We start from the raw sequence: 25664 nt of genomic DNA, 5'->3' as shown, positions 1-25664 counted from the left end.
CGCATTCTATGGAGGAGCCGCATTTTCGTCATCTGCTCGGTTTCCGTTAATTGGTATTTTTTTTTAGCTCTAGTTACCTTGCCGCCATTGTGTTTTTAAAAATTTATGTGTGTAGAATTCCCTTGAAATATGTCGGCTTTTATTTGGCTGTAAATTTTGAAAATTTGAGTTTTGGGAAGAAAACTATGTGTCAAATTACCTACGCTCCAGGCCGGTAGAGAATGGCGTTGAATCAGATGGAGTTTATGAAATCTTAAGATCATAACTGATGGTTGATTTTCCTGGAGATTGGCTTGAGGGTACTTTGGCATCTCTTTCGGTGGTTTTGGTTTGCCATTGTTTTTGTATATCGACACCTTTTTTCGCATGCCTTTACGTATGAATGTTCTGTCGCTGCGCGCAGATCTTGCTAGCTTGTTTCCCCAGAGTTTTCATAATTCTGAAATATACATTGATAATTTATGCAAAAAAAAAAAAAAAAAAAAAAAAACTCTTTCCTCCTCCCCCCTCTCTCCAGGGTTGATCTATAGAGTAGCCTACATTTTTTTATAGATACTTGGTTTTTTTTTTTTTTTTTTTTTTTTGGCCATCAACCTTGACATTTTTTTGGGTAGTAATTTCTGAAATATTGGATTCAAGCATATGATTACTGTCCCGTCTTTGATTATACATCATCAGATAGGAAGTAGACAAAATTCATGCCAGTAAGGTTTCGGAGCAAACGAAACTCACTTAGTTGAAGCTCAGTTATGGAAATCTTGATTTTCTTTAATTAGTTATATGGAAGAATGCATTGTTTTACTACTGTTTCATTTTGCAGTATTGTTTTGTGTTATACAAGTGTTTAATTTCAGCTTTCCTCTTTATTAGGTCAATGTTTTCTGACAAATTTTTACTCTGGAAAGTATTTCGTGTTTGTTGCCTGCGATGGATCCTTCAGTTTACTATTCTTGAACGCCCACCTGATAGTAGTTCACTCGCTAAGGTCACAATACCCGAAATTTCTTAGATACATCGCAGCATCTGGTAGCAGTTTGGTCTAAGAAAGAGTCTGGGCAATTGGCCCCAATGGAACAGAAAATTTGTATCCTTCATGTCTTTATCCAGCATCTGGTATAGTCTGCGATGAATCCTGATGATTTTTCATGTCAGGACTTTACAATGGGAAACCCTGTAGAAGCTACAAGCCTAACATTAATATGAAATGCCTGTAACTTTCCTATAGAAAATCCCATTGCAGTCGAGAGAAGTTCATTGTTTTATTATACTTCTCTTGGAATTTTTTGTCCCTTAATCTTGCAATATTAGATGCATCTGCAGCTATAGGCCTTTCCATGGAAAACATGTCTAAAGAAGAATTAAACGAGACCAAGGATGTGATTCACTCAATTCTCAAAGGAGTGAGCTGTAAATACTTCTCTGTGTCTCTATCAGTATTCTCTCCTCCAACGCCAGTGGTCATTATCATCCTGTTATATCTTGTCTTTGCTGGTAGGTAGGCTAGAAAGCCCTAATCATTTAATTCGGAAAATGGCTATCAGTATTGCTTGTGTTCTCCAAGGTGATAGACCCCAACAATCCTCTATACCTTGATGATAGCTGCACTGGGGACACTATCGACTGAGAGTTTGGGTTGTCATACCCTTGAAAAAAGAACTCCGGGCACCTCAAATTGCATACAACAGGGTATCGACAATCCTGAAACATCTACCTCAGTGCTGAAAAAGGGCTTAACCCCATAAGTCTAGTGATGGTTAGCAAGTAATGGTACGAGTAGAAATTGGAAATCATATGAATCTAAGTTGGTTGATCCAGTTGCACTAAACTACGAGTCGGTCTCGGACGACAATGAAAATGACGATGCTAATGAAATGAGAGTCTGATGTTTCAAGTGAGTCATCTTTACAGCCATATGATTTGTGTAATTTTCAGGAGCCAAGGATAATATTCATCCCGCTTGTGTAATTTTCACAATTGGTCGACGTAGTTGCTGCACTTCGGAATTCTGATGATGCTGATGGGGTAAGTAAACCATATATGTTCATTGGTTTAAAATTTTGTCAAATGTTCTTACAATAATCATAGGTTCTAAAAAATGTTAGGCACTAGTCGGGCGGCGAGTAGGGGCCTAGTGCCTAGACGGCTAGGCGGGGGCCTAGGCGGATTTATGTAAATTTATTATATATGTTGTAAATAAATGCCTATTTATACTTAAAAAAAAATTATACTTGGATGGATAATAAAAGAATGATAAAATGCAAAAATAGAAGTAGAAGAATACACAAAGTATATACATCCAAAATGTTCAATATTTAAAAAACAGTAAGCATATAATCATAATAAGGAGTATTCTTGGATGATAGGCTAAATTCTTCTTGTTCTTGATCCTTGCATTGGATTGGAAATAGACTAAATTATTTAACCTTGTTGTATCTAATTTATTTCTTTTCTTTGTATGTATCTCCTCAAAAGTGCTCCAATTCGTTTTACTATTGAATGAACTTGTATTAAATCCATTATTTGCAAATTAGGTACACTATTTCTATAAATATACCGACATGAAACAAAAAAAAAAAAAGCACAAAATTAATTATAAAAAAAAAAAATAATAAAATAAAACCGCCTAGCTCCAGACTGATTTTTCGAAACGATTTGACCCAAAGCGGGCCTTCATCGCCTAGCGCCGTCTACGCCGATTTTTAGAACATTGGTAGTAAATTACACAAGCGGGATGAATATTATCCTTGGCTCCTGGATCATTAATTTTATTTTCATATTGCAGGTGGAGAATGCTCTTGGTGTTGCTGAAAAACTTGTCCGAGCATCACCTGATGAGCTCAAGCACGTAGCCAGTGATTTTGTGAGAACACTTGTCCAGCTTCGTTGTTCTGGCTTGGCTGTAGAAGGTGAGGAAGATCAGCTGAAGACGAGACAAAAAGCATTGGTTGCTTTGCTTGTCACATGTCCATTGGAATCTGTTGAGACATTAAACAAACTACTTTATTCACCTAAAGTGGATATCAGTCGATGCATATTGATACTTGATGTCATGACTGAGGCTGCTCAGGAGCTTGCTCATTCCAAAATTATAAGGCCTAAACAGGCTAAGCCGCTCGTATCAACCACGTCAGAGACCAAAGCTTGGTTCCTGCCTAGCGACTTAGTGTTGTGTTTGACTCATACATTTGTGAGTAATTATGAGTCATGTGTTAACAACAATGAAGTGACCTGTGTTTGCTTTCGGTGGAAATATCACATGGTGTGGGTTGCATGAAAATTGCAGACAAAGTAAAAGCAAAAGTTTGGTGGACATCATCATGAGTAAAAACATAATGATGATGCTTGCTTTTACTTTAATGATGATGTTTGTGGAAAAAGGGAAAGTTGATTCCTTTTTCTTTTGCTATTTATTTTGCTAAGAACCGAAGGGAGAGAATGAGAGATTTGGCTCTCTCCTGAGAAGGCATCAGAGAGCATCCAAAGGGGGAGAGCATTCGGCTTTCCCATGGGAAAGCATGGGCACGGGTGAGAGAAAATCAAGAGAGCTAGAGTGAAAAGTATTCAAGTGAAAGAACTCTTGAGGTAGAGTGAGGCTCTTGGGAAAATTCTATGAGTGGGTGTGCAAGGGATTTGGGATTGGGTTATGTTGATTTAACTCATGTGTATTTGTACTGTTATTCTCATAGTGAAGAGCAATATCTCTCTGGGGACGTAGGCAGGTTTTTGCCGAACCTCGTAAATTTCTCGGTGCTTTATTTCTTGTATTTTATTCTGTTCAACTGACTGTGATTTTAGTGAGGTTGTAATCTGAATCTCGTTTCCGCACTAATGAACGGACCAAGGCACAACAATTGGTATCAGAGCATCGTTGGAGGCTTTGGTTCGTTGGAGGTCCAGATTTGTTGTTCACCATGAATTTTTCAGTTGAGCAGTTTAATGGGAGAGGCGGTTTTACTCTTGGTAAAGGAGAGTAATGGAAGCTTGAAGAAATGGAAGCCATGTTCAGGGATGCTTAGATCTACTGCGAAAGTTGATGTTGAGGAAGAAGACAAAGGCCTCTTTCTTCTTCCCTCACTTTCAGATTCGTACGAGAACCTTGTGAAACTTTACTGCATGGAAAGTTACAGTAAGTTTGGAGCAGGTGCAAGCTTCTTTGGTGTGGAATGATACACAAAGGAGACCATGGATAATGGTGGGCACAAGACTACTTAAGTTATTAAAGGTTGGAATCGTGGAAGAAAATTGGAAAGATGATCTGAGAGAGACAGCAGGTTCAGATCCGGTTCCAGAGGCAAGGGTCCACAGTGCTACAGGTGCTAGACCGGGTTGTAGCAAGTTTGTGGTGTAAGACTTCGAGTATGCCCTCTAGGTACTCAGAGTGAAAAGTATTCAAGTGAAAGAACTCTTGGGGTAGAGTGAGGCTCTTGGGAAAATTCTATGAGTGGGTGTGCAAGGGATTTGGGATTGGGTTATGTTGATTTAACTCATGTGTACTTGTACTGTTATTCTCATAGTGAAGAGCAATATCTCTCCGGGGACGTAGGCAGGTTTTTGCCGAACCTCGTAAATTTCTCGGTGTCTTTATTTCTTGTATTTTATTCTGTTCAACTGAGTGTGATTTTGGTGAAGTTGTAATCTGAATCTCGTTTCCGCACTAATGAACGGACCAAGGCACAACACTTAGGTCCCGCTGGAGCTGGTCCCTGGAAAGAGATTTCAAAATCAAGATCTTTATTGAATTGGACCGATCATTATGGGAGGGAACTTCAAAATCTGGGCAGATTAAGAGAGTAAAGACACGTGAGTGGAGCCTAAGATCAGAAAATAAACAAGAAGCCCAAATAGAATGGCCCCATAATAAGTTTCTGGTGTATGCAGCAGCATTTATGCTGCCTGCCAGGCATGGTTTTGAGAAGAGAAGGCAGGGTGTTGACTTGCTGGGTAGAGATTTTCTTGTCCTGGGGAAACTCATCTATATGCGTAAATGTTAAAATATATTATTTCTTGGCTTAAATGTTAAAATAGTCCATGTGTTTTAGTCATTAGATCAATTTAGTCTCTGTATTTTCAATTTGGCCAATTTGGTCCTTGTGTTTACCTCCGTTAGCCAACTAAGAACATTTTCATCTAATTTTCTAATTTTTTATTAAGGAAAATTAATGAAAAGAGCTTGAAAACTTTGAGTTTTAACGAAAATGACAAAAAGTGTTGTAAGTGAATAGTACCATAATTGAATTTTTAGAGTAAAAATGTGGTTTTTCGTTAAAGTGAACAGTTCTTGGAGCTTTTCGTTAAAGCTCCATTTTTATTATAAATTATTATAAACTTATTTATGAAATTATTTATTTGATTTAAAATATTTAAAAATGAAATAAAAAAAAAGTTATTCTCCTTCCAACTTCCCGACCTCCTCCCTAACATTACCTCCTCTCTTTTCTATGTCGCAACCTTAAACATTTTTCAGATTGGAAGTTTTATCTCTTATATGTGTTATTTTTATGTAAAAGGTTAGGGTAATTATATCTCATATAATTTTTCTTATGAATTTTTTAAAAGAGATTGAATGAAATGTCCTTAATTGGCTAACATAGACTAACACGGGGACTAAATTAGCCAAATATTAAATTGGCCATATAATTATAACACAATGATGCAACTCTAAGCTATTGAGCTTCGGTTATGACTAGTTGGACCACCTAATGTTATTACTATCCATTAGGCCCATTAGATATGTAATACCATTAGGCCCATTACATATGTAATACCATTAGACCCATTACATATGTAATACCATTAGGCCCGTCAATAGCTCGAACCCTACTTATTTTTGGATGTATTTAAACTCTTTTTTCTAGTGTAAAGAGTACTATGAATGAAGATATGAATTTACTTTAATTTCTTTTCCATTTCTGAATTTACTTTCTTGCAATTTTCCTTTTTATCATGTCTGATCCTATCACACAGGGACCATTTTGACATTTAAGCCTTACTAGCGAAAGTGTCCCTATGCGATGCTGCGGGTTTTAAAACCGTATAAAACATATAGAAAGTTATAAATGTATATATGATAGGCAATACTATTTACATACATGTGGAAATCTTACAACCCTATTTACAAAAAAGGAACAAAATAAGAAATAATTTTGGCAAAACCATTTATATACGGTGACTTCATATTATGCAAAATTTGTGCAGACCCATTTTAATAATAACATATGTGATTCTTCATTGTACACATAATTAAACTGTTACCCCATTCTTCAACACTATCAATATGTTTTTGCCTGGCTTACCCTCTCAATAACAAATCTCTCCCAAATTCCCAATGAAGACAAACACACACAGCCAACTACGGTTTCATTGTAGAAACTGGTTCTACAACCTTTGAATTGATGGTACACAATTCTATGATGAGATGGGTGAAGCAAAACCGTATGCTTTTCATGCTTATCTAGGCTCAAGTGTATCCCTAATCTGTACATTATCTATGAAATCCTTGTAATTCACAGTGATTGGAGAATCCCAAATGGATAGAACCCCATCTCATTGCACATACACAACCCCACGAAAATCGAAAAATACTTAGAATGAAGGCATGAAAAATTTAGATTTATTTCTAGCTTTTGAATTAAATAAAATCAAGCAAAAATCAAACAACAAAATAAGCAAAAACGTGCATAAGAAAAAAAAAGTGAAGTGTGCGGAAATCATTTTTCTTTGAGTAAAATGAAGAAATTATATGAATTGCGCCTGAGAATTCCGTTCGAAAATATAAAAAAATCCTGCAGAATTAAGGGCCTTCTTGATTGGGATGAAGAGTGGACGAAATAGGCACATTGGGATGTATTTGTAGATCAAGACCTAGTGTTCTAGCTCCATCCATTGAGATGGAGTGAAAGGTCCTCTGCCTCCTGCTAAACTCCATTGCATGGCTGCGGCTCCATTATTCAAACTCCCACTATTATGCCCTAAAACACAACCAGAAATCAGAAAACCGAAAAGAAAAAAATATATATATTTAAGTTGAAAATATTTTTAAAGAAAATTAAGCAATTCAGAGCCTTTGAAATTGGGCAAAAAACGGGAGAACAGAGCTTCTACACCTATGGGAAGGAAGAAATCACGGATCATATGACTTTTTGTTCAGTTTTCATAGGCTTTACAAATTGTTCGAATAGAAAATTCGGGTCTTTTAACAAATATTTAATAGATAGAACTCAAAAATTTTAAGAACGAAAACAAAAGGTTCGAAATTTACTCAAACCCAACAATAACAGACGAAATTAAAATTAATTAGAGCAAGGTCAGGGTACAAATTCGAAATTCCAAAAACCAAAATTATACGCAAAATATCAGAATTCATAACACAAACCAAGCAAGGGTAAAATCGGAACTATACTGTGTTTATAAACAGTGGTTCACATGATTTTCAGTTTTAGTATATATTAAATTTCTTCGCAAAATTTACACATACGCACCGCACCAAAATCAAAAATCGTTTCTCCCTCTTCCTCTCTCTCTCTCTCTCTCTCTCTTTCTCTCGGTTTCTTTTTACAGAGACCCTCTCTCCGTCACACTCACGCTGATTCTTTCGCCAGAAAGATCATTCGTCGAAAGAAAGAACAACAATGTCAGGAGACCGAGTAGACGAACAAGAACTGACCAAGATGGCGTTCGAGATTAATGGTACAAAGCAGAATCCATCGATGAAGTCAGAAGTTGATATTCTACTGATGTCTGAGTTTGAGTTTGAGTTCGAGTTTGTTAAACAATCATTTGCTGGAAAGCTTCGAGGGGATGAAGAGAGGTCAGACCTGCAATGTTTTCAAGAACTCATCAAGGTTTTTGACAATGACCAATGTGGGGCAACCCGATCAGAAGTCGATACACTATTGAGCGCAGAGTTTGCAACCGTTACAAAGTGTATGGCCGGAAAACCCATCACCGGAAAATATTGGTCCTCCGAGCGGTGGAAAACTGCGGACTTCTTCAAGAATTCGGTGGGTGACATCAAGAAAGTAATTCAATATGTATTCAAATCTGCGAAGCTCGTTTTTGGAAGCAAAGCAGCTCAAGACCTGAAAGCTTTCATTGACTTAGTTGGCTATTTTTCGAAAGGGGTCCAGTGCATTATCTTCATAGGCGAGGCTGCAAATTTCTTGTGTCCATACTTGTTTGAGGGGGTTAATTTCATGAGACAGATGACAATTTTTGTCAGCAAAGTTGTCAGAGCTTATTCGTCTGCAACGAAAGAGTTTCTAACTGAAACTTTTCAATTGGTAGCCAATAATTATAGCTTTCGAGGATTACAGTCTGAAGAGGAAGAACAAGATCAGCATCAAGATTGAAGAATCAAAATGTAATACAAGAAAAATAGCTTGGTAGATTTCCTCAAGTGGTTCTTTTGATTCAGTTTTGTTGTTCACAGTCCGAAGCGGAACTTCAGCATCAAGAACAGAGAATAAAAAAGTAATAAGAAAAATAGCTAGATAGATTCGTTAAGAGGTTCTTCTGGTTCAAGTTTGCTGCTGAAAATTTGTCTTCTTTGAACGTCGTCCAATTCAATGTGCTAACAATAAAGTCTCAGTCATTTGTTGTATAAAGTATAAACTAGTCTTTTTTTGGATTGTTTCCCTTCAAGCTCAGGCAATCTTTTTCTATCGATGCTCCTTGCTAGCAATCCGCTCGGCCCCCTCCAGGGTACCATAAGAACGTGTGCACAAATTACTAAGCAAATCCGAGACACGCATATTTCACATGACAGGAACAGAATGATCATTTCGTCTGAAGAAGCACTCTATAACATATATAGAAGGAATACCTGGCGAGTTTCTTCATATGAAAGAAATGTTTCCCATCCTTCATTTGCCGCACAAGCTCCACTTGGTCTGGTTTTGGATGTATGTCCTAAGTTGCAGCAACCAAACGAGAATATCCTGTTTAATGATAGAATAAAAACAAAATCCTCTTAAGTATCAGTATACACAACCTGCTCACGAGAGAAAACGCAAGCCATAAGATTCTGTCACAAATCAATATGCAAATCAGAGAAACAGCAAGTTCTGGAACAGTGAGATCCTAAGTTCATCTATATGCTGAAGCGAAAATTAGATATTCTACTCAATGTTACAATCATCATCTCCCCACGTATTCATCTTTTATCAGCGCAACACATTTGCACATAAGAAGAATAGAATGATGATTTCGTGTGAAGAAGCGCTCTCTCACACATATATATAAACGAATACGTGGCGAGTATCTTCATATGAAAGAAATGTTTCTCATCCTTCACATGCCTTATAATCACAATGAACAAGCTCCACTTGTTCCGGCATAAAAATTATAGCCATACAAAGCCTCGTCTGAACTTAGATGATTGGTAACACCAAAACCAACTAGAGTTCCATAAAATGTTCGAGCTGAATTAAAATTCAGTATTGTAAAGTGTAAACCAATTTATATACATGACTGCAAAGATAGGTACTAAGATCTTCAAAAATGAAACTAAAAACTCACGTTTTTAACGGTCAATCCAATACATTTAGTAGCACCGTGCAGAGTAGGCAACTGCCTCTTCCACAGTGGCCAAATAAGGCATCGTGCCTAATAAAGTAATCATGGTAATCCGCGGGCAACGTGCAGATTTCTAATATTGTAATCACGGTAATCTGTGGGCAACGACTATGCATATTACTGCATATCCGAAAGAAGGCAACAACTATGCATATTACTGCATATCCGAAGTTGGAAATACAGAAACAGTCACAACCTTGTCTACATTAATTATGACCCAATCTCTTCAGTTCATATGCGTTGTATCTAAAAACACAAAACCAGACAATTAACAACCAAATTAACTCCATTAAAACACCATATTCCTTCAAAAATAATATCTTAATTACAGAGCTCTCACTTTCATAAAGTCAAATCAATCAAGCCGAACACTTTCAACTTCGAAACGAACCAAGAATAACATAAACCTTCAATTGCCTACAAAAAGTTCGATAAAATGCGCCAAAGAACTAACCAAAGCCGTAGCTATCCCGAATTGCGCGCGTGTATGCTAGTAGGCTGAGTGTTGTACACGAAAATATTCGCGGTGGTGGCGATGTGGCGGCACCGGTGAGGCTTCGACTCCACTGCTCCGACGGCAGTTCGCTTGGCCCGGAGCGCGGTCTGACTCAGGCAGAGCCGCGATCATTCAACCTGCTGGCCGTGCATGGGGCACGAGGCGGTCATTCAAAATTCCCGATAAATCCATTAAATATTCTTGGCCGGTTTATAACGGGCTAATTTAAAAGTTGGCTAAATTTGTAAAATAATATATTGTAAAATATTTATATAGGTCTCATTCTCATATAATGTACTATCCATCATGCACGCACTCACGCTCGTGCAGAAGACATTTTTTGAATTATGACGTCCTACGCGACTTACACGTTTTAAATGTATTTATATGCGTAAATTGACAAAAGGAAAGTCAAATATATTTGAAGTAAATGAATAATCTTAGATCATGCTAGAAGAAACCTCTCATAAACCAATTAAAGCAGCTGAATCCACATAATAAAATTGGTATCTATTGAATTTACATTAAGAATAAAGAAAATAATATTTAATAAACAACTAATTGAATAACATTATTACTAACTCATTGTGAGGCTAAACCCACCCCCTCACCTTAGTGTAGATAATATCGTTTGTTAAAAAAAACAATAATTTGACAACTAATTTAATCACATTATTATCCGCGTGGGGAAGACCTTTTTTATAACCGGCATCACACGACTCTTAAAATGTTTTGAACGTGTTTAAAAATAGAGAAAATAATATTTAATGAACAACTGATTGAATCACATTATTGCTAGCTTATTGTGAGGTACTAATTATTAAAAAAATGTACAAAAAAATTAATTATTAAAAAACATTGTTAAAATGACAAAAATACCCCTACCACATTTAATGCATTATTTGGATTGTTTTTGAAGTTTTTTGTTTGAGGGGAATTTCTGTCCTTTTTTTTTTTGGTGAAGCTTGTGACACCCAAAAACACTATTTATTAGGCCATTGGCTTTATATATTAGATAAAATAAATAAATGAATAGTTTTTTTGATACATTAACACACCCCGACCCGGAATATGAATTTGGACTCCAAATCGAGCTGCGCTGGCCTACACCTGGAAGGTGACGTAACCATAAAGTGTGATGATGTGAAAACATGTGAATAAATTTAAACCTAAGAGTGCCTAAATACCCGAGTGCGTTAGTGAGCGGGAAGGAACCCACTTCACACGTGACATTAGAGTATAAGTAAGTACAGTAGAGTGGATTAAGAATCGTACCCTCGAAAGAATCTCCAATACTAAGAATCGCCACGAATCTTCGATGATAAGAAATCTCAGCTAATAAAACCTGGAGGGTGAAAACAAAACAAGGGTGAGTGGCCCTAGAGATAAAATTTTAATAGAAACCATATAAAACATTATAACCCCTCGCTACAACACCTGTATAGTTTCCAGAAAAATCATAAATATACCACAACACCACATCTCATCAGCAATATCAATAATCATGTGATTAATAACTCATACTAGCATGCAAGTCTGAGTCACCTATGGTGACATGTATGATTGTACCCATATCTCATCAATTGATGTTAACTCATAAGTCGGAGTTGTTGAGAATATCGCGTTTAAGAATGGGAAAAATAGAATAAACTCCGGAAATTGAAAACAAATAACCAATATAAATAACACCAAGAATTTACGTGGTTCGGCTATATGTGCCTACGTCCACGGGACAGCAACAACAATCTTTCACTATATCAATAATGAGTACAACCAATAATCTTGCCAAATCTCTAGAACTAGGATTTGACGAAAAACCTGAAAGAACAAGAACAAGAAATACACTATCTCTTTTCTTTTCTCTCGCACACACTTTACAATATTCTCTCACTATAATCCCTAGAGTGGTATCCAATTATTGTTTTGCTCCCTCCTCAAAACTAGTACAATAGCCCTTTTATATAGACATAATAAAGGTCTTCTTCAATAAGAATTATTAATCCTAATTGGAATCTAGTTATGAATCCTACTCCAATTGAGAAACTAACTTCAATTGGGAAAACAATTTAATCCTTTAAGACTATTAATTCCCAATAGACTTAGGACAACTTATCATGGGCTGGAAAAAACCCAACAATCTCCCCCTCCAGACCATGAGGAAGGTATACTAAAATAGGATTGCTCCTCTTGACCAAACTCTCATTGATCGAACTTTTCATGACTAGACTCCCCCTGATCGAATTACCCATAACCAAGCTCCCCCTGATCGAACTACTCATTAACCAAGACCCTTTTGATTAGATTTCTCTTGACCAGGCTCCCCCTGATCAAAATTACCATTGTCATTGGCAAAGGCAATTATAGACTTCTTTACTAGAAAACATCGCTTATGTTCATCTTGGTCCAATCAGCATCAGACACACTGCTGGCTTGCTCATAACACCTTTAGTAAAGCATATCCTCCTCTTGATTTCCTTGTAACCCAATTAAAGCGGGTTGCACCCTCCATTCTAAACGGATATCAACCAAACTAGGCTCTGATACCACTTGTTGAGAATATCGCGTTTAAGAATGGGAAAAACAAGAACAAACTCCGAAAATCGAAAACAAATAACCAAGATAAATAACACCAATAATTTATGTGGTTCGGCAATATGTGTCTACGTCCAAGGGACAGTAACAACAATCTTTCACTATATCAATAATGAGTACAACCAATAATCTTACCAAATCTCTAGAACTAGGATTTGACGAAAAACATGAAATAACAAGAACAAGAAATACACTATCTCTTTTCTTTTCTCTCGCACACACTTTACAATATTCTCCCACTCTAATCCCTAGAGTGGTATACAATTATTGTTTTGCTCCCTCCTCAAAATTAGTACAATAGCCCCTTTATATAGACATAATAAAGGTCTTCTTCAATAAGGATTATTAATCCTAATTGGAATCTAGTTATGAATCCTACTCCAATTGAGAAACTAACTCAATTGGGAAAACAATTTAATCCTCTAAGACTATTAATTCCTAATAGACTTAGGACAACTTATCATGAGTTAGAAAAAAAACCCAACAGGAGTCACCTATAGTGACCTGTACGACTTACCCATATTTTATCACATATGCTAGCTCGTTACATATTTCATCACATATGCTAGCTCATCACATATTTCATCACATATGCTAGCTCATCATATATGCTAGCTCATTACATATTTCATCACATATGCTAGCTCATAAATCGAAGTCACCTATAGTGACCTGTACGACTTATCCATAGCTCTGCACACAAGTTGGAACCACCTAAAGCGGTTTGTACGACATGACTGAGTGTAAATAAATACCCTCAAGTGCTACGATCACATGAAGACTGTGTGAATAATCGCGGGTCACCTACGAGTCAGAACCACCTATAGTGGTCTGCACGATAGAACTGTGCACCTACCTTGGATCTAAGGTGAGCGTAAGGTGTGGGAGGTGAACATTACGTGAAAGACTGTGCCCTGGCCACGGGCAGGAGCACTAACACCTGGGTGCAAGTTTATGAGCTCTCAATGTATCTCAACATAACATGTACGACTCATGGGCAACTCGTACGACAGTGTCAGAGTTGCTTAAAACATGCATGTAGTCATGCCATAACTCCATCATTTCAACTAATACCATAAACTTACCTGAACTTACCTGGGTGTCCTGCATTCACCTTTGCACTTCAAGCGTTGACAATAATTATGTGCAGGTGTTATATACATGGATATGCCATAATGCAAATCTAAAACTCAACCATATCATAATATTTTTCCAATATATACATATATATATATATATATATAATGTGGTGTAAAATGCACAATCTATAATGCCCCCTACTCCCGAATTATTTATTTTCGGGAAATAATTATCGGGGATAAATCCAACTAAACACTAGTTTAATTAACTATCATTATTTATGTTTCCTTATTTCAATTTCTTGATTCCTTCCACATTGATTTATGACCAACATCCAATTACTAAAAATATAAGGTTAAATCTCATATTTTCACCAATTTCGTTCACATTGCTCAATTCCCAAACAAGATTTCTGTTTCAAATATTGTATGGCTGCATCTAACGTCTCGTTAGACTGCCTACGTACCCTAAACAGGGATCAAGCCATTCGTAGTTCACATTAGTACTTCAAAGCATTCACAATAATTATACGCAATAAGCAATTTTATAAACGTTGTGGAATTGTTAATCATATATATATATATATAATGTACGATAAAAAGAAAAAGGCCCACTTAACTGAGGTCCGCGCCACGACTCTCTAGCACGCATATCGAGACATCACGAACCATCGTCGCCTATGACCAATTATCAAATCACATCTTAGAGTTCGTAACGATAAAATACACAATTTACATAAAACACATCCCTACGTAATTCAATTCGGAAGATCTGCATCATGGATTTCCAATCCGTTGCTTCCAAAGATCCACATTATACTTCTAGAACAACATCCTACAGTCCCATTACGATCCAACGGTCGGATCTCCGCAAATTGTCAAAACCAAACGGCGGTTAACCTTTTATTTTATGAACTTACAAATCCAATTTCGGAAAGGTCCATATATTGGATTCCCAATCCGTAAGTTCCTATGGTCCTCAAATATTACGTATTATAAACTACTAAAGTTTGGTGACGATCCAACGGTCGGATCGTCAATTCATACAATGACCTATTAACGTAACGTAGAGAATTTAGATTCCAACAATCAACCTACGTCATACAACTACCAAAAATGAACTGAAGACATCTAATTAGCCTAAGAATAACATCGACGCTTTATTGGAATCTTTATTCAATCAACCGCTTGAAAAATAAATAAAAAAGCGCAAAAGAATGAAAAAGAGTGTGAAAATCGTTTCCTAAGACAGTTTAGCCAAATTGACTAACCATAATTAGCAAAACCATTGGCCAAACAATTCCACTCCTTACATTTATGCAAAAAAATGCAATCTTAAGCGAGCACTATATCATAAGCAATTTGCCCTAAACAACTTTGAGAAACAAGGGGACTTTCACAGAACGAGTTGATAGGAGATGAACAACATACATAGAGTCTGTTTCTAACAAAAAGTGAGGGTATGGCCTCTCTTTTAACCCACACAATCCGAATTCCTTGCCAAATAAATTTTCTTAGACTCTAATAGTTCGATTATCTATGTTAAAGTTTCAGTCACTGTCGTGCTCCTGTAATTAATTGAAAATAGTTGCTTCCAAGTGATGAAGAATAACATATAGATATAGATGCTATACTTTAACCATAATCCTAGCTATTTTGTCACAAACTGCTTTTTTTTTTCTTTTTTTTTTGGTATCGTAATGTCACAAGTCGTTCTTACGGATGCTACGTCGTTCAATACGTCCTCCGATAAATGGCGTAGTTATTTAGAAAGAAAAATTAAATTAATAGAGAGAGAAAAATAAACAGAAGCAGCAATTTTAATTTTATGGTCATCCAATCTAATAATCTCTACATACATTCCATAGTAACTCTGAAATCTTCCTCAATCTTCTTCCAATTTGAAGCCCCACATGTACTGTGCCCAATGTCGACCGGATTCACCAAATGATTCGAAAGGTGGAATAGGATTGTTTGTCAACCACGCGCCGAACTTGTCAATGAAGTCGGCATACGACATCCCCGCGCGGTTTCGTCTTGTGAAGAACAGATAGTGTGCCCGACCGTAACCTGCAAGAAAAGAAACGAAACAAAAAAACTCATTCAGTCATTTAAACAGACAGTTGGTGAGCAACGAACAAACAACTAGAAATCATGGTTACATAATTTGCAAGTCGAAGTCTATGGTCAGTAACTTACGGACACCGACAAGGACGATGAAAATAATGAAAAGTATTGGGACGCAGATCAAACAAGCGATTCCCACCCTAATCAGGAGCACAGTATACAAGGCCAGCACACAAAGGGGCACCAATACGATTGCCTTGGTCAATTTGATTGCCAAATTCAAAACGTTCCGGAAACTTCTGGGTTCCCAGAGCAAAGCTTCCATAGCGACTCTCGCAGATTTCTGAAGCTCTTGGCGTTTGGTTATAAACCAGTCCTCGAAGTTATCTATCATCCTTAACACGTTATCTATCATCGACATCGTTACCGTCGGATTCTTCAGATTCCACTTTCTGGAAGGAACAAAAACAGGCGACGAGAAAAGACGGAAAGAGCCAACGTTAGGGTTTGAAACTTGAACGTCGATGATGTATGTATGCATGTAAATGGCGTGTCTCGTTGTATATATAGGATGTCGAAGCCAAGTACTCATAGTCCTGGTAGGAGATTGCGTCCGTCTATCTCACGGATTTTGATTACAGCCCTTAGATCGATCGAACGGTCAAGATTTAACGACAACACTAAGCAATTACTGAGTTTTTGTCCTAATCCTACTCTACTGTGTCTTTAAAATAATAATTGGTAGTGTCACCGTTTAGTGTACTCTTGATGATACACGAAAGTAATTTACATGATACAAGTATATTATTATTGTGACGTTTTATTGCAGTGATACATTGTTTTGTAGAGAAAAACTTACACATATCGATGTTGTATTATTGGCATGAAACTTAATAGTGTCCCTAAATTATGTAAGTCAATCTCTCACCCTACGCCCTCAAACATTTGTACTTGTGTCCATTCCGAATAAGGGTCTATCTAGCTCTAGGCACATATAATTTAGGGTATTCTAAACATTTATACTCGACCGACGATAAATTCTAGAATGCGTCCGTCTATCTCACGGATTTTGATTACAGCCCTTAGATCGATCGAACGGTCAAGATTTAACGACAACACTAAGCAATTACTGAGTTTTTGTCCTAATCCTACTCTACTGTGTCTTTAAAATAATAATTGGTAGTGTCACCGTTTAGTGTACTCTTGATGATACACGAAAGTAATTTACATGACACAAGTATATTATTATTGTGACATTTTATTGCAGTGATACATTGTTTTGTAGAGAAAAACTTACACATATCGATGTTGTATTATTGGCATGAAACGTAACAGTGTCCCTAAATTATGTAAGTCATTCTCTCACCCTACGCCCTCAAACATTTGTACTTGTGTCCATTCCGAATAGGGGTCTATCTAGCTCTAGGCACATATAATTTAGGATCTTCTAAACATTTATACTCGACCGACCATGTTGGCCGACGATAAATTCTAGAATGCGCACGTTGTTAATCATGTGAGAACATTATCAACTGGACTTGTTGGAAACACCATAGAGTCATGCTCTCGTAATCGTAAGGTCTTTATTTTGATGACCATGTTGGCAGATTTCTAATATTGTAATCACGGTAATCTGTGGGCAACGACTATGCATATTACTGCATATCCGAAAGAAGGCAACAACTATGCATATTACTGCATATCCGAAGTTGGAAATACAGAAACAGTCACAACCTTGTCTACATTAATTATGACCCAATCTCTTCAGTTCATATGCGTTGTATCTAAAAACACAAAAGCAGACAATTAACAATCAAATTAACTCCATTAAAACACCATATTCCTTCAAAAATAATATCTTAATCACAGAGCTCTCACTTTCATACAGTCAAATCAATCAAGCCGAACACTTTCAACTTCGAAACGAACCAAGAATAACATAAAACTTCAATTGCCTACAAAAAGTTCGATAAAATGCGCCAAAGAACTAACCAAAGCCGTAGCTATCCCGAATTGCGCGCGTGTATGCTAGTAGGCTGAGTGCTGTACACGAAAATATTCGCGGTGGTGGCGATGTGGCGGCACCGGTGAGGCTTCGACTCCACTGCTCCGACGGCAGTTCGCTTGGCCCGGAGCGCGGTCGGACTCAGGCAGAGCCGCGATCATTCGAGCTGCTGGCCGTGCATGGGGCACGAGGCGGTCATTCAAAATTCCCGATAAATCCATTAAATATTCTTGGCCGGTTTATAACGGGCTAATTTAAAAGTTGGCTAAATTTGTAAAATAATATATTATAAAATATTTATATAGGTCTCATTCTCATATAATATACTATCCTTCATGCATGCTCGTGCAGAAGACATTTTTTGAATTATGACGTCATATGCGCGACTTACACGTTTTAAATGTATTTATATGCGTAAATTGACAAAAGGAAAGTCAAATATATTTGAAGTAAATGAATAATCTTAGATCATGCTAGAAGAAACCCCTCATAAACCAATTAAAGCAGCTGAATCCACATAATAAAATTGGTATCTATTGAATTTACATTAAGAATAAAGAAAATAATATTTAATAAACAACTAATTGAATCACATTATTACTAACTCATTGTGAGGCTAAACCCACTCCCTCACCTTAGTGTAGATAATATCGTTTGTTAAAAAAAAACAATCATTTGACAACTAATTTAATCACATTATTATCCGCGTGGGGAAGACCTTTTTAATAATCGGCATTACACGCCTCTTAAAATGTTTTGAACGTGTTTAAAAATAGAGAAAATAATATTTAATGAACAACTGATTGAATCATATTATTGCTAGCTTATTGTGGGGTACTAATTATTAAAAAAAAATGTACAAAAAAATTAATTATTAAAAAACATTGTTAAAATGACGAAAATACCCCTACCACATTTGATGCATTATTTGGATTGTTTTTGAAGTTTTTTGTTTGAGGGGCATTTCTGTCCTTTTTTTTTTGGTGAAGCTTGTGACACCCAAAAACACTATTTATTAGGCCATTGGCTTTATATATTAGATAAAATAAATAAATAAATGAATACTTTTTTTGATACATTAACACACCCCGACCCGGAATATCCACTTGGACTCCAAATCGAGCTGCGCTGGCCTACACCTGGAAGGTGACGAAACCATAAAGTGTGATGATGTGAAAACATGTGAATAAATTTAAACCTAAGAGTGCCTAAATACCCGAGTGCGCTAGTGATCGGGAAGGAACCCACTTCACACGTGACATTAGAGCATAAGTAAGTATAGTAGAGTGGATTAAGAATCGTACCCTCGAAAGAATCTCCAATACTAAGAATCGCCACGAATCTTCGATGATAAGAAAGCTCAGCTAATAAAACCTGGAGGGTGAAAACAAAACAAGGGTGAGTGGCCCTAGAGATAAAATTTTAATAGAAACCATATAAAACATTATAACCCCTCGCTACAACACCTGTATAGTTTCCAGAAAAATCATAAATATACCACAACACCGCATCTCATCAGCAATATCAATAATTATGTGATTAATAACTCATACTAGCATGCAAGTCTGAGTCACCTATGGTGACCTGTACGATTGTACCCATATCTCATTAATTGATGTTAACTCATAAGTCGGAGTTGTTGAGAATATCGCGTTTAAGAATGGGAAAAATAGAATAAACTCTGGAAATTGAAAACAAATAACCAATATAAATAACACCAAGAATTTACGTGGTTCGGCAATATGTGCCTGTTGGAAATGTGCCATAAAGCCAATCATATGATGATACTTTACGCACATTTCATATGTTAAACTAATCTAGTTTAATATTAAGGGCAAAGATTATTGTTTAAGCCGTCTCATATAAATGTTATATGCTTAAACGATAAAATCCAAGGAATATGTGATTGGGAGAATACGATCTAAAGAAGTTAGATTCATGAGACCATTCTTTCGTAGACACATCCTAAACGTTCCTGATCATAGGATTGCCAATTGGGCATTGATAGTCCGTTAAGATCAGTACGCACTGTGTCTTCTCTCAGGGAGAGTGACTAGTCTCGAGTTATTGGTGTGTGTGACATCAAGACAAGTACGTAGGTGCTCAATAGAGAATGAGTTCACTGAACACGATCAATGAAGAGTTCTCATATTCATGTCACATGAGAACTCATGGTTGGGATAATGCAAAGTAGTCCTTTGACCTGAGGCATCACAGTTGTCTTGTGGCTAAGTCCTTGATCTTTGATTATGTCAAAGTCACCCCATCGGGGTGTTCATGGCATCGTTGGGGTTAAGCCACTTAGTCATGGAGGCAAGTGAATGCGCAACAAGGGATCTCTAACATTCAAACTGTTTGAGGGAGAATACTCTATGATATGATTTAGAACCTCTGGCCAGAGTATGAATGAGATTTAGGAAAGCGTTCCAAATCACATTCAAGGTAATCATATAAGCACACGAATCACATTGGATAGTAGACATGAATAAATAAACTATCAAACCAAACAATGTGGTCAAGAGTATTGTATTAGAGAAAGACCGTATTGCATTTGTAATCCTAAACTGAATAGGTTCTCTACCTCTTCTGATTAGCTTGGGTAACCATGATATGCTGCTAGGTGTCACTCTTGGTTTGTGGAAGCCCTAAACGTGTATAATCACTAAAGGGAGAATTGAAAGTAAGTTTCAATTCACAATCGATTTGAAAGAGTTTGAATCGCTCACTGCCTCGCTAAAAGGAACCTAATGGATCGTACACCGTGTAAGGTGGAGATTGAAGAAACAATGGAGATGAGTAAAAATAATTAAATGGTTTAATTATTTATGGCAAAGATTAATTAATATGTTAATTAATCAAACGAATAAGTTCGTTAAAGACCTCGGGATAGTTTTGGACCTTAAGGCCCAATGGGCTTCGAACGTCAAGCCCATTGACTTAAGTTGTATGACAACTTAATGACTAAATATTCACAAAGGCCCAAACAACCCAAATACACCCTAAGGCCGGCCATATTGTTAAGGGTAGTGAACTTGGACTTATTTACAAGTTTGCCACTCAAATGAATAAAGGTATAAATATGACTTTATAGCCAAAATTCATTTAGGGTTTCTTTTAGAGAAAATTGGTGAGAACTTGTCTCTCCTTTTCTCTCTAAAGAGGCCGGCCCCTTGGAGGGTGTATCTAGCCATACTAACTACTCCAAGGTCACTCATTTCTTCTCCAATCTAACCTTGGTGAAGATACTTAGAGGTTCTCAATTTTGGGAACTTGGAGAAACCTTTTCATCCATCCAAATCCATAGATTTAAGATGCAAGGAATGAAGGCCCTCTCTTTGGGTGATTAGCCTTTGCTTATGCAAAGAGGAATCTACAAAGGTATATTTCTCAACTCACTTTGATTTGAGTTGAATCTTGGTTCACCAATCTACTAGGCTTTGAATTTCTTGGTTAATGTTTTGTTTTTAAGTGCATGCAAGCATGATTCCGCCTTTAATTGTTAATTGCATGCTATGTGATGTTGCTTAAATGAACATGTTTTCACAAAATAATCCTTCAGTGCCTACGTCCACGGGACAGCAACAACAATCTTTCACTATATCAATAATGAGTACAACCAATAATCTTGCCAAATCTCTAGAACTAGGATTTGACGAAAAACCTGAAAGAACAAGAACAAGTAATACACTATCTCTTTTCTTTTCTCTCGCACACACTTTACAATATTCTCTCACTATAATCCCTAGAGTGGTATACAATTATTGTTTTGCTCCCTCCTCAAAACTAGTACAATAGCCCCTTTATATAGACATAATAAAGGTCTTCTTCAATAAGAATTATTAATCCTAATTGGAATCTAGTTATGAATCCTACTCCAATTGAGAAACTAACTCCAATTGAGAAAACAATTTAATCCTCTAAGACTATTAATTCCTAATAGACTTAGGACAACTTATCATGGGCTAGAAAAAAACCCAACAGGAGTCACCTATAGTGACCTGTACGACTTACCCATATTTTATCACATATGCTAGCTCGTCACATATTTCATCACATATGCTAGCTCATCACATATTTCATCACATATGCTAGCTCATCATATATGCTAGCTCATTACATATTTCATCACATATGCTAGCTCATAAATCGAAGTCACCTATAGTGACCTGTACGACTTATCCATAGCTCTGCACACAAGTTGGAACCACCTAAAGCGGTTTGTACGACATGACTGAGTGTAAATAAATACGCTTAAGTGCTACGATCACATGAAGACTGTGTGAATAATCGCAGGTCACCTACGAGTCAGAACCACCTATAGTGGTTTGCACGATAGAACTGTGCACCTACCTTGGATCTAAGGTGAGCGTAAGGTGTGGGAGGTGAACATTACGTGAAGGACTGTGCCCTAGCCACGGGCGGGAGCACTAACATCGGGGTGCAAGTTTATGAGCTCTCAATGTATCTCAACATAACATGTACGACTCATGGGCAACTCGTACGACAGTGTCAGAGTTGCTTAAAACATGCATGTAGTCATGCCATAACTCCATCATTTCAACTAATACCATAAACTTACCTGAACTTACCTGGGTGTCCTGCATTCACCTTTGCACTTCAAGCGTTGACAATAATTATGTGCAGGTATTATATACATGGATATGCCATAATGCAAATCTAAAACTCAACCATATCATAATATTTTTCCAATATATACATATATATATATATATATAATGTGGTGTAAAATGCACAATCTATAATGCCCTACTCCCGAATTATTTATTTTCGGAAATAATTATCGGGGATAAATCCAACTAAACACTAGTTTAATTAACTATCATTACTTATGTTTCCTTATTTCAATTTCTTGATTCCTTCCACATTGATTTATGACCAACATCCAATTACTAAAAATATAAGGTTAAATCTCATATTTTCACCAATTTCGTTCACATTGCTCAATTCCCAAACAAGATTTCTGTTTCAAATATTGTATGGCTGCATCTAACGTCTCGTTAGACTGCCTACGTACCCTAAACAGGGATCAAGCCATTCGTAGTTCACATTAGTACTTCAAAGCATTCATAATAATTATACGCAATAAGCAATTTTATAAACGTTGTGGAATTGTCAATCATATATATATATAATGTACGATAAAAAGAAAAAGACCCACTTAACTGAGGTCCGCGCCACGACTCTCTAGCACGCATATCGAGACATCACGAACCATCGTCGCCTATAACCAATTATCAAATCACATCTTAGAGTTCATAACGATAAAATACACAATTTACATAAAACACATCCCTACGTAATTCAATTCGGAAGATCTGCATCACGGATTTCCAATCCGTTGCTTCCAAAGATCCACATTATACTTCTAGAACAACATCCTACAGTCCCATTACGATTCAACGGTCGGATCTCCGCAAATTGTCAAAACCAAGCGGCGGTTAACCTTTTATTTTATGAACTTACAAATCCAATTTTGGGAAGGTCCATATATTGGATTCTCAATCCGTAAGTTCCTATGGTCCTCAAATATTACGTATTATAAGCTACTAAAGTTTGGTGACGATCCAACGGTCGGATCGTCAATTCATACAATGATCTATTAACGTAACGTAGATAATTTAGATTCCAACAATCAACCTACGTCATACAACTACCAAAAATGAACTCAAGACATCTAATTAGCCTAAGAATAACATCGACGCTTTATTGGAATCTTTATTCAATCAACCGCTAGAAAAATAAATAAAAAAGCACAAAAGAATGAAAAAGAGTGTGAAAATCGTTTCCTAAGACGGTTTAGCCAAATTGCCTAACCATAATTAGCAAAATCATTGGCCAAACAATTCCACTCCTTACATTTATGCAAAAAATGCAAGCTTAAGCGAGCACTATATCATAAGCAATTTGCCCTAAACAGCTTTGAGAAACAAGGGGACTTTCATAGAACAAGTTGAAAGGAGATGAACAACATACATAGAGTCTGTTTCTAACAAAAAGTGAGGGTATGGCCTCTCTTTTAACCCTCGCAATCCGAATTCCTTGCCAAATAAATTTTCTTAGACTCTAATAGTTCGATTATCTATGTTAAAGTTTCAATCACTGTCGTGCTTCTGTAATTAATTGAAAAAAGTTGCTTCCAAGTGATGAAGAATAACACATAGATGCTATACTTTAACCATAATCCTAGATACTTTGTCACAAACTGGTCTTCATATTTTTATTTTTTTGTATTGTAATGTCACAAGTCGTTCTTACGGATACTATGTCGTTCAATACGCTCTCCGATAAATGGCGTAGTTATTTAGAAAGAAAAATTAAATTAATAGAGAGAGAGAAAAATAAACAGAAGCAGCAATTTTCATTTTATGGTCATCCAACCTAATAATCTCTACATACATTCCATAGTAACTCTGAAATCTTCCTCAATCTTCTTCCAATTTGAAGCCCCACACGTGATGTGCCCAATGTTGAGCGGATTCACCAAATGATTCGAAAGGTGGAAGAGGATTGTTTGTCAACCACGCGCCGAACTTGTCAATGAAGTCGGCATACGACATCCCCGCGCGGTTTCGTCTTGTGAAGAACAGATAGTGTGCCCGACCGTAACCTGCAAGAAAAGAAACGAAACAAAAAAGCTCATTCAGTCATTTAAACAGACAGTTGGTGAGCAACGAACAAACAACTAGAAATCATAGTTACATAATTTGCAAGTCGAAGTCTATGGTCAGTAACTTACGGACACCGACAAGGACGATGAAAATAATAAAAAGTATTGGGACGCAGATCAAACAAGCGATTCCCACCCTAATCAGGATCACAGCATAGAAGGCCAGCACACAAAGGGGCACCAATACGATTGCCTTGGTCAATTTGATTGCCAAATTCAAAACGTTCAGGAAACTTCTGGGTTCCGAGAGCAAAGCTTCCATAGCGACTCTCGCAGAGTTCTGAAGCTCTTGGCGTTTGGTTATAAACCAGTCCTCGAAGTTATCATCATCCTGAACACGTTATCTATCATCGACATCGTTACCGTCGGATTCTTCAGATTCCCCTTTCTGGAAGGAACAAAAACAGACGACGAGACAAGACGGAAAGAGCCAACGTTAGGGTTTGAAACTTGAACGTCGATGATGTATGTATGCATGTAAATGGTGTGTCTCGTTGTATATATAGGATGTCGAAGCCAAGTACTCATACTCCTGGTCGGAGATTGCGTCCGTCTCTCTCCCGGATTTTGATTACAGCCCTTAGATCGATCGAATGGTCAAGATTTAATGACAACACTAAGTAATTACGGAGTTTTTGTCCTAATCCTACTCTACTGTGTCTTTAAAATAATAATTGGTAGTGTCATCGCTTAGTGTGCTCTTGATGATAGTAATTTATATGACACAAGTATATTATTATTGTGACATTTTATTGATGTGATACATTGTTTTGTAGATTAAAACTTACACATATCAACGTTGTATTATTGACATAAAACGTAACAGTATACCTAAATTATGTAAGTCATTCTCTCACCCTACGCCCTCAAACATTTGTACTTGTGTCCATTCCTAATAGGGGTCTATCTAGCTCCAGGCACATATAATTTAGGGTCTTCTAAACATTTATACTCGACCGACCATGTTGGCCGATGATAAATTATAGAATGCGCTCGTTGTTAATCATATGAGAACATTATCAACTGGACTCGTTGGAAACACCATAGAGTCATGCTATCGTAAGGTCTTTATTTTGATGACTTGTGAGGACCAAATGCATATTAGCCACAAAATTATATTAGTTTAGATCACTGACGGATCCATTAAGGGGCAATGGGGGCCAG

The 25664-nt window shown here is 36.9% G+C and overlaps 1 protein-coding gene and 2 pseudogenes across 1 annotated transcript; all 3 read right to left on the bottom strand.

Annotated features, from left to right (window-relative positions):
* LOC126627252 (elongator complex protein 3-like) overlaps nucleotides 1-25664 on the bottom strand; it is a 110982-nt pseudogene that overhangs the window by 19092 nt on the left and 66226 nt on the right.
* LOC126627266 (uncharacterized) lies at nucleotides 15503-16401 on the bottom strand. The gene is made up of 2 exons (XM_050296737.1): nucleotides 15940-16401; nucleotides 15503-15810 (listed from the first exon to the last, which is right to left on the bottom strand). Exons 1-2 carry the CDS (start codon nucleotides 16397-16399, stop codon nucleotides 15626-15628), a joined length of 645 nt encoding a protein of 214 aa, XP_050152694.1. The 5' UTR covers nucleotides 16400-16401; the 3' UTR covers nucleotides 15503-15625.
* On the bottom strand, nucleotides 24173-25033 carry LOC126627267 (uncharacterized; annotated as a pseudogene).

This window comes from Malus sylvestris, chromosome 6 (genome assembly GCF_916048215.2).
Source record: "Malus sylvestris chromosome 6, drMalSylv7.2, whole genome shotgun sequence".
Classification (NCBI taxonomy): Eukaryota; Viridiplantae; Streptophyta; class Magnoliopsida; order Rosales; family Rosaceae; genus Malus; species Malus sylvestris.
The sequence above is the reverse complement of the archived record's forward strand: the minus strand, read 5'-3'. Positions and strand labels throughout refer to the sequence as shown.